General features: G+C 49.6%; 1 protein-coding gene across 1 annotated transcript in view; it reads left to right on the plus strand.

Annotated features, from left to right (window-relative positions):
• POLR3B (RNA polymerase III subunit B) overlaps positions 1-8301 on the plus strand; it is an 88126-nt gene extending 79825 nt beyond the window's left edge. The window contains exons 27-28 of the mRNA XM_080935283.1: positions 1557-1730; positions 6874-8301. Of these exons, the coding sequence (XP_080791409.1) occupies positions 1557-1730; positions 6874-7003 (304 nt within the window). The 3' untranslated portion in view covers positions 7004-8301. The remainder of the gene's footprint in view (positions 1-1556; positions 1731-6873) is intronic.
• The last annotated feature ends 1366 nt before the right edge of the window (positions 8302-9667 follow it).

A 9667-nucleotide genomic window follows, 5' to 3' on the forward strand; every position in this document is an offset into this window, starting at 1 on the left:
AGGAAGCTGGGCAGCCACCATTTGGCCTTGCTTCTTAAAAGCCAAACTTAAGCTTGACCAAAACTTGAAGAGATATGGTGCCTGTTAAAATCATAGATGTGTGTTTCAAAACACCCATGCTGACAGGTCTGGAGAGGTAGCTCAGTGGTTAGGAGCACTTGTTACTGCTGAGGAACTGGGTTCAGTCCCCAGCACCCACACATGGGAGTTCACAGCCACCCTTAACTCCAGTTTCAGGCCATCCCACACCCTCTTCTCATCTCTGAGGACACTAGGTACACATGTAGTACACGTATATACATGTGGGTAAATCATTCATACATAAAATAATCTTTTAAAAATGCTTTCAATGACAAAAAGGAAGAAGATCTAAGATTGTCAGGATAATTATTGTCTGAGCAGTGAGACCCTGTGTGGACCAGGTGCTGTCCCCTGAGGTTCTATGTCAGTTTGTGTCCCTTCTCAGCATGCAGGTTGTCTAGGAACATTTCTATAGTCAGTTATCTCAGGCAGGTGAAATGCAGGCACCAAGTCTGCCTACAAGTAGATGACTACCTTCACCTTGTCTGCTGACCTAAGGGAAGGCTGTCTGGGGGGCGGTCTACCAGCAGACCCAATGGGCAGAGGTTGTGTTCTTGGTGAAGTTTTCTCTACTGAGGGCTCCTTCAGGCCTTGTATCAGCTTTTCACATGTAGATTTTTTTTCTAATAACCTCCTCTTGGATTTGTCATTGTAACACCCAACTATATAACAAGAGCAACATTAACATTTCGGCATATGCTGGAGACACTGTATTTTCTGTGTCATGGGAAGTCAGGAAGGTAACGGACTGTGGGGCCTTTTGTAGTTTGCTCTCTGCTACTTGGGAAGGAAATGTTTGTTTGGCTTATAGTTTACAGTCCGTCACCTAGGGAAGCCAGGGCAGGAACAGGAGCAGAGACCATGGAGAAACGATGCTTGTTGGCTTGCTTCCCCGGGCTGCTCAGCTTCATTGCTTACACAGTAAAGACCTCCTGCCCTGGACTGGCACTGCCCACAGCAGCCCACAGACATGCCCACAGGCCAGTGTGGTGGAGGTGTTTCTTCATTTGACATGCCCTGTTCCCAGATGTGGCCAGGGTCTCGATGATTTAACAAAAACTAACAGCACAGAGCCCTTGCAAGAGCTACTGGAGACCCAAGTTTCTTCCATAGTCTGGGTTTCTTTCTTCTCTGCTTCTAAGTAACAGAATACATCTCTAAAAATACTCAAAGACCTTGCTCTCTGATTTGAAGAGTGTAGGAGCCTAATAGCAAGGACCGTGATGTGAGAGTAATGAATGCTAACACTGCGATTTGGGGATTCTATAAATAATAAATCGTCATGTCATGTGATAGACTGTACAGTTAGTTTTCCAGTGATCACCACTGCTGTGTTCTTCTGAAGCAGTTCAAGGTCACTGTGTGATGGGTGTCTAGGCTGGCAGGAGAGCCTGCTCCAGAGCCATGCCTTTGGTCAGCATGTGATGCTGCCTCCCTTTTCTGTGCCTAACATAGTCTGGTCATTTACTTCAAAGGCAGCCCACTGAAGGGCGATCTCGAGACGGTGGCTTGCGTCTTGGAGAAATGGAACGTGACTGTCTGATTGGCTATGGAGCGAGTATGCTTTTGCTGGAGAGACTAATGATCTCAAGTGATGCCTTCGAGGTTGACGTCTGTGGGCAGTGTGGACTCCTGGGATATTCTGGCTGGTAAGTGGACACCACGTGTCTCTCAGACCATTCCGTGGCTTAGGTAATGGCTCAGGGACTGGTCTGGACCAGACTCAGCTAGTGTGCAGCCTTTGCCTGTGGTCACTTGGGTGCCAGCAGGCTGTGTGTCATACTTGTATGTCCATGCTATGTGCCAGCAGGCTTGCGTGTCCATGCTTCCTGTGAGTCAGCACATGTATGCTGATTCTTTAATGCAGTGTTTATACTGCTGTAGATGAAGCTCCTAAATAGTACAGACTTTAATTTTAATAGTATCTCAGAGGCTGGAGAGATGACTCAGCACTTGTTGCTCCAGGACCAGGGTTCAGTTCCCAGCACCTATCAGCACCTATAAGGTAGCTCACAACCACCCATTAAAAAAAAAAAAAAAACTCACTAGGGAAAGTCGTATCAAGAGCCCTTATTGGTAACCTCAGACCCCAAAAGTCACATTAGTCTATCTTACAGCGGCAAAGCTAGGACTTAGACGTGGTGTGTTACTGTACGTCCCATCCCCATGGCAGAGACATCTGTGCGTTCCTCAGTGCACAGTGTCTCGCTTGCTCAGCCAGCTGCATTCAGTGTCTGCTGTGTCAGACGAAGTTCTGAGTCCCAGGAGTGCGTAGTGCGAAGACGTTCCCTCAGCTGAACACTGCCTTCCGACCAGTGCACTCTCCAGCTGCTAGATGTGACTGCTGAGAGATCCGTGCACTGTGGAATTGCCAGTGTGTTCATTCTGCGGTTTACAGAGCTGCTGTAACTCCGATGCCACGTCTGGTGTCTGAAGGCCGTCCTAGTGGGCGATGCTCCCTGGGTCTGGTATGTGCTCTTTAGTTGTAGCACGTCTCCTGTTTGTGTTCACTCCCAGAACAAAAACATCGCTCAGGGCTAGTCAGGGTCTGGAGCCCTGTGGTCCCCATGGAGCTGACAAAACTTGTGCCTCCCAGCTCCTCCTCACTGATAGATCAGGGGCAAGGTCTCACGGCATCTAAGATAGACCTTCCAGGGATGGAGAAGAGCCATGACACCCTCTGCCGCCCTCAGCAGCCCTACCATGTAAGAGGACAGTGTGTGAGGCTAAGCAAGCAGGGGATTGAGGAACACATGGCCACCTTTTCCCACTGACTTCCCCTAGAGCCTCTTTGCAGACCGTCTCGCCCTACTGCCCTTATAAGCCTCTCGGTTAGACCAGGCAGGCCAAGGATCGGCAGAGGGCTGGGCCTGAGAGATGGCTTAGAAAGTAAAGGCCCACACAAGCCTGGTGACCTGAGCATATACATGCGTACATTAGTAAACAAATGAGCCTGATTTTGTTTTGCTTTCTGTTTTAAGAGCAAGGGGGCTTCTTAGAGCACAGTGTATACTTGCTAGCTCAATGACAAACCTTTTAGCAGATTATCTTGTGATTGCTGTGTAGATGAATTGATGAGCCCTGCTAATGAAGTTAATTTGGACACTAATGGAAGAGGTGGCCACATTCTGGGACTTTCTTTCCTTCCAGTCACAGAGATGGTCACATACTTATGAGAATAAGCTGGGCCCTTTCTTCTGTCAGTGAGATGGGGGTTCAGTCCTAGGATGTCCACTTGTCTTTTGAAATGCATACTGGGCAGAGTGAGCTGTATTGCTAAAGGATGGGGTGGGGAGCTAGCCTGGAGCCTAGTTCCCCGTGCTTGAACCTTCCACTCTGACATAAGGATCATCATTTCCTTAAAACAGGAACCATGAGACTCCACGAAGAGCTCTTGTTTCCCTTTCCCGTGCCCCCTCCTCTGACAGGAACGGGAGGCTCACGCCTTAGTCTCAGCGCGGGATGCTTGAGTACAGCTGCCATGAGCAGGAGGGCTGCCCAAGCCGCTCCATCGCAGTTAACCTCTGCCTCTGCTGCCTTCCTCCCTCTCGTGTCTAGCAGCCCTGATCATGGGTTCAGCCTGCTAGCCTTTGAAAGGGCTTGATCAGGTGATGCTCTCTGACCGTCTTTATCTGTAGCCGCATAGACCGGATATGTCTGATTTGAGTGCCCTACTTTTACCCGGTTGCCAACAGAAAAAAATCCTAACCTCTTCTGCAGTCCGCTGCCTCCCCGTGAGCCGCTCGTTCTCTGACCAGGCAGCATAATGATGCTGTCCTTCCCGGTCATTACCTGGGCTTGTGTGCCCGGCTCGTGGGAGGGAGCACAGCTACTTGGAGAAAGTCGCCCTTTAATAAGCCGCACAATGGAGGCTGGGTAATTAGAGCGGTTCAGTACCTTGGAGCAGGCCCCCGTGGGTGACGCACACATTAGTAAGGCATTGCTATGGGGGGGGGGGTGGGTTTACAGCAAGACTGTTGTTCCTCAGAGGACCCAGGGCAGAAGGCACCAAAGAGCCCCATTGAGGTAATTAGCTCATGGAGGATGCTGCACTGGGCATGGACCTCACGTGCAGCCATAGCTTCCTCTTCTGATCTCTTCCTAGGGATCAGTTTACTTTTTTTGTTCTTGGTCAGGTTTCTGCCTTTGCAAATTGTTCAAACAGAGGAAAAAGCTTGTGTGTGTGTGTTAACGTTGGAATGTTTTGTATCCATACGTTAAGATTAGTGGGTTATTCAGACTATGAGTCAGCACATAAGGAAATTTTAACTAGATTAACTAAAATTAGAGTCACCATGTGAAACATAGGACAGGAAAACCAGGAAGAGGTTACTGCAGTTCGGTTTGTTTCCCCAACATAACCTAAGTGATATAGGAACGTGATTCCTGACCCACCCAGGTACATTAAAAACATGTCTTGATTTTAATGTAAAGTCTTTGAGCTATTGTCTTAGTCAGGGTTTCTATTCCTGCACAAAACATCATGACCAAGAAGCAAGTTAGGGAGGAAAGGGTTTATTCAGCTTACACTTCCATGTTTCTGTTCATCACCAGAGGAAGTCAGGACTGGAACCCAAGCAGGTCAGGAAGCAGGAGCTGATGCAGAGGCCATGGAGGGATGTTACTTACTGGCTTGCTGCCCCTGGTTTGCTCAGCTTGCTTTCTTATAGAACCCAGGTCTACCAGCCCAGGGATGGCACCACCCGAAACGGGCTGGGCCCTCCCCCCTTACAGAGAGATGAGAAAATGCCTTACAGCTGGATCTCATGGAGACAATTCCTCAACTGAGGTGCCTTTCTCTGTGATAACTCCAGCTTGTGTCAAGTTGACACAAAACCAGCCAGTGCAGCTATCTTTTAAGCAATTTTACATCACTAAAGTTTATGTCATTAGCACGTCTGCTGTTGTCGTGGGTGATGGCACATCCTGAGCCTGGAGGAAGCTCTGTCTCGAAGGTCACCTTCACCATGTACATTTTCAGCCTCAGCATTGCTCTCTTGTAGACTTTAGACTGAGCAAGAGTGAGATGCTGCACACTCACCTCAGCACCTGGAGTTTGAAGCCAGCCTGGTCTCCTCAGTAGGTTCAAGGACACACCAAGGTCCTGTAGCAAGCCCCTGTTACACACGCACAAAAGTAAGAAAGCAGCTGCATTTTTCTGTCTATAGAAATGGCCTTTGCTCAAAGCTTCAAGTGAGGGACATAGGCATCCCACCCCAAGGGATGACTGCTTGCCACAGCCCAGTGACTGTGTCCTTGGCCCGGGCCTGAGTGCCCTTATTTTTACTTACTTTTAAAATCATAAATCCTTCCAAGATTCTGAGGAAAGAAGATCCACATGTTAAGAAGAAAAAGCTTCGTGCAGCCTATGCCGTCTTGAACTTGTGGTCCTCTTGCCTCTGCTCCCGGGTGCTGGACTTGCAGGACTTTGGGGATGTGCCACCACATCGACCCAAATATACACATTTTTCATATATTCGTAACTTTTATATGTGTATTAACGTGCAAGTCCCAGAGGGTCCTTAGGTCAGAGGTTAGTCTGTTAGACTTGATTCTCTCCGTCCTCCAGTTTTATCCTGAGGGATGAAACCATCAGACTTGGTAATGTACCCACTGAGCCCTTGTTTCTTTCTTTCTCCTTTTACTGTGCGTGTTGTGCCTGCGTGTGTGCATGCCTGGTGCCTGTGGAGGCCACAGAGGATGTCAGATCCAGGCAGTGGAGTCAGACGATGGCTGTGGTGGGAATCCAGCCAGTGTTCTCAGCCACCGAGCGTCTCTCCAGCCCCCTCTGTACTTTCACATTTTCAGAACTCTTCAAACTTCAGTGTGTTTCAGGGCTTGGGAATCCATCTGAGGGCCCCCTCCCTGGGTGTAGTTGAGCTTACTGGATTTTTTTCCTTCCACTGTGTGTTGTGTTCCACTCAACAGCTCCCATTTCCCTGACCACGAGTCTATGCTGTAATGGGGAATGACTCCGTAATGGTTTTCTGTATAAATGTCCCGGATAAGAACCAGCTGCCCAGTGGTCATTCGAGGAATCTCCCACTTTGTGATCTCAGTGATAGTGGATGCTTTTCTGAGTGACATCTTGGTTTTACTGTAAACCCTGGAAAAATAATTCACTTTCTCCTCAAGGGACCTTGTGTAGCCATGGATTAGGACTGAGAACAGTTTGTGGCCCCTCTGGTAAGAAGGCAAAGAGTCTGGCATGTGTAGCTAACCCTTTGGTCAGGACCCAGGCCGTTGCATGGGTTGCGTGGCGTATTTGTGTGTATGGGCATGTATTTCTTGGATTTTTACAAGGGGCACTGCAAACATTGATGGACCAGTCCTGAGGTCACTGCTGCGCTAATTCTAAAGGCTTCTTCTCCATCAGACTTTAAGTGCCTCAGTGATGGGAACTAAATGTTTTTCTTAGTCATGTTGCAGAGAGTAACAGAATACAGAGGTGCCCCGAAACATATGGGGGTTGGTGGGGTCAGCTGGAAAATCATCCAGCAGTGAGACATCTCAATTTAGTGGTTCTGATTTCTGGGATTTTTTTTTTTTTTTTTTCAAAACAATGTATGAGCAAATGTTTTCTCTTTTGAAGAGAACATTCTAGAAATATAGCTAATGGACTCCAGTTGCATACTTTTAAACTGCAAGGAATGCTTTGCATCATTCTTGATTGCGAGTCCACTGATGTCCGTGTAATTTTCTGAGCCGTCATGCCTGATGGGGAGGAATGTGGCGGTGCTGTGTGCGGGCCTTCGTGCCCACCTCTCTAATGCACGTTGACTTGGGTTTCAGGTGCCACTACTGCAAGTCCTCGTGCCACGTGTCCTCCCTCCGCATCCCGTACGCCTGCAAGCTGCTCTTCCAGGAGCTGCAGTCCATGAACATCATCCCCAGGTTGAAACTGGCCAAGTACAACGAGTAAGGCTGTGCAGAGCTCACGGGGGAAGGCGTGGTCCATTGGTGGCCTGTGCAGCCCGAGCAGGGGGCTCTCTTGGTGACCTCTGTGTTCATTCATTCATGGAGGACTTCAAGGAGGAAGAGCAGCAGCAGCTGTCTGAGGTCGACAGGCTGGCTTGACACCCTTGACCACAGGAGGCGCTGGGCCCACACAGCACAGGACTGTGGGGGTCACACAGGTGGACACACGCTAGGGAGAGTGCCAACACCTGTTTTGTTGTTTGTCTGTCTGTTTGTTTTGAGTTGGAGTCTCACTCTATCCCAGGCTGGATTTGAACTCACCTCAGTCCTCCTGCCTTCATCTCCCACAAGTGCTGGAATCACGGATGTGAGCCAGCATGTCTGGTTTATGTTATTATGTTTTAAAATGTACTTAGAAAAACCTCTCCTTAAAATTCCCTCTGACATCTGGGTTCTCATCAGATGTGACACTGGGACTAAGAAGTTAGCTCAGTCAAGTGCCTGCTGCATATGTGTGACCTGAGTTCACCCTGACAACCCACGCAGGGCTGCACGTGGCACCTAGCACCCATGTAAAAGTCCGATACTGGGGGTAGGGAGCAGACGGGTAGCCAGTCTGTGTGCTTCAGGTTCAGTGAACAACCCCGTGTCAGGGGTTGAGTGGACAGTCACTGAGGAGGCGCCCAGTGTCCCTCTGCCCTCCACTTACACTTACAAAGAATGGGTGGATTTGAGGGCACAATTTTTGCTGCGGTGGGAAGAAGTAGGCTGACTCTGAGAGGGCAGCAGGTGACACATGTGACTCTGGAAGGCCAGCGGTCACCTCTTGCTGTCATACACTGACTTTAATCTTGATAGAACGTGACCAGTGCAGCCTGCCTTTGAAGAGTTCCCTGTATCTACCAGATTGTGGTTCTTTTGAACCTCCAGGATACCTGGGTCTAATCCATGGACGCCTGGTCATTCCCTCAGTTCCTACCGGTCCCATTCTTGCCAGGATGTTAGTCGTCCATTCTCTCAGTTTATCCTTCACTGTGCCCTGAAGCCAGATAGTATTTACATTAAGAATTGCTCATAAAAGAGAGAGTCCCAGAAGCACCCAGTAATGGCGTAGGCTACATTCTCATGCCACACCAGACGTGCACCTGGGAAATGTAACCAGGAACACACCGAGGGGGCACAATCAAGTGTGCAGGTGAAGCTGAGACGTGAGGACTTTTCAGATCTACTCAGGCTCATCGGATGAGTCACCGACTTGAAGACTCAACCTGGTTTTGTTTTCTTTACAATAAAGATGTGGCAGTCAAAGTGACACTCAGTCTGAGAAGTGACTGAGTGGGCAGCCTTCGGTCTTCAGAGACTCGTGGGCATTGTGAGTCAGAGGAGAGTCATGCATCCACATCCTCCCCGCGGGGTTGGTCGTCCTTACCAGCTCTGCCACCCCCACTCTCCTTACTGATGGCCCCTCTAGACTACTGTACCCAGGTGTGTGTCCCTGTGCCTTGTGCTTGTTGGGCCATCAGGAGGACTTTTTTCTTGGGTAATCTTGCCTGATTCTACTAAATCCATCAAGGGTTGATAACCCCGCAGTACTGGGCCCACCCCATCCCACCCCATCATCGAAGCAGTGGGGCAGTGTTCTAGGTCCTGGCACCAGGACAACTCCACCCTCGGTACGATGCACTCACTGTCTTGAGGGTGCCAGGAGCAGGATGTGTATCTTCTTAGTGGAGCACAGAATCCAGGAGAGACGTCCCCAGCCTGTGGACAGGGCACAGTTTACCTCATCAGTGTCACTGACACACACTCAAGATCTTGAAGCACTTTTCAGGGTGATTAGCTGCCTATTACAGCTAAAGAAACTGAGGCAGAGTAGACAAGCTCCCACCCCGCCCTGCACCATACTACCACAGGATGGCAAGAGCTTCAAAACCTCGGGCCTGTGTGGCTTAATCCGTGGTTCAGCTCAAGAGGTCTTCTAGAAATCCAGATGCCACTGAGTGTTGAGTTTCCTGCAGATGAACGTGTTCAGCCGTCCCAGGCAGTTGTGGTCCTCTGGAGAGTTGGCACTTGTCGGATAGAGGAATTCACAGTTCCTCATGTGAGCACCACTTAGGAGCCATTGGATCTAAACCAAGATGTCAGTAAAAGGAGCAGCTGGGTAGTTTTGAAACTAGCAGAGACCACACTTGAATAGCTGTTTGTCTGGGAACTTTAGTGAAAGGACACACCGGGAGCCCGGGTGCAGCTCGGGGTGGTCGCTTGCCTCGTGTCCCAGTTCTGTGCCCCAGCACTTACACCAAAAAGGCCCGAGTCCCTTAGTCTAATGGCAGGTGTTATTCTACGTCCACTGCTTTAACAGCTACCCATTAGATCCTCTTTACAGTAAGGGCGGGCAGTTCTGACAGGCAGCCCATGACCCTTTTCCCTGACGGAGTTTAAAGGATTGGCAGTGACAGAGGATGAAGTTGAAGTCTCACCCCAACACTCACCCTGATGCCTCTGCTTCAGCCGTCAACGGGCTGCAAAGACCGAATCTCAGCTGTTGCCAAGGCACCCAACTGGACAGGCCGGCATCCCACACAGGAAGAAAGCCTGCCGAGTAGCCCTGGGTTTCCACTGTCCCTCGGATGTGTCAGCTCAGGCTGCTCTGTGGCAGAATGTCACA

The sequence above is a fragment of the Micromys minutus genome (genome assembly GCF_963924665.1).
Source record: "Micromys minutus genome assembly, chromosome: 22".
Lineage (NCBI taxonomy): Eukaryota > Metazoa > Chordata > Mammalia > Rodentia > Muridae > Micromys > Micromys minutus.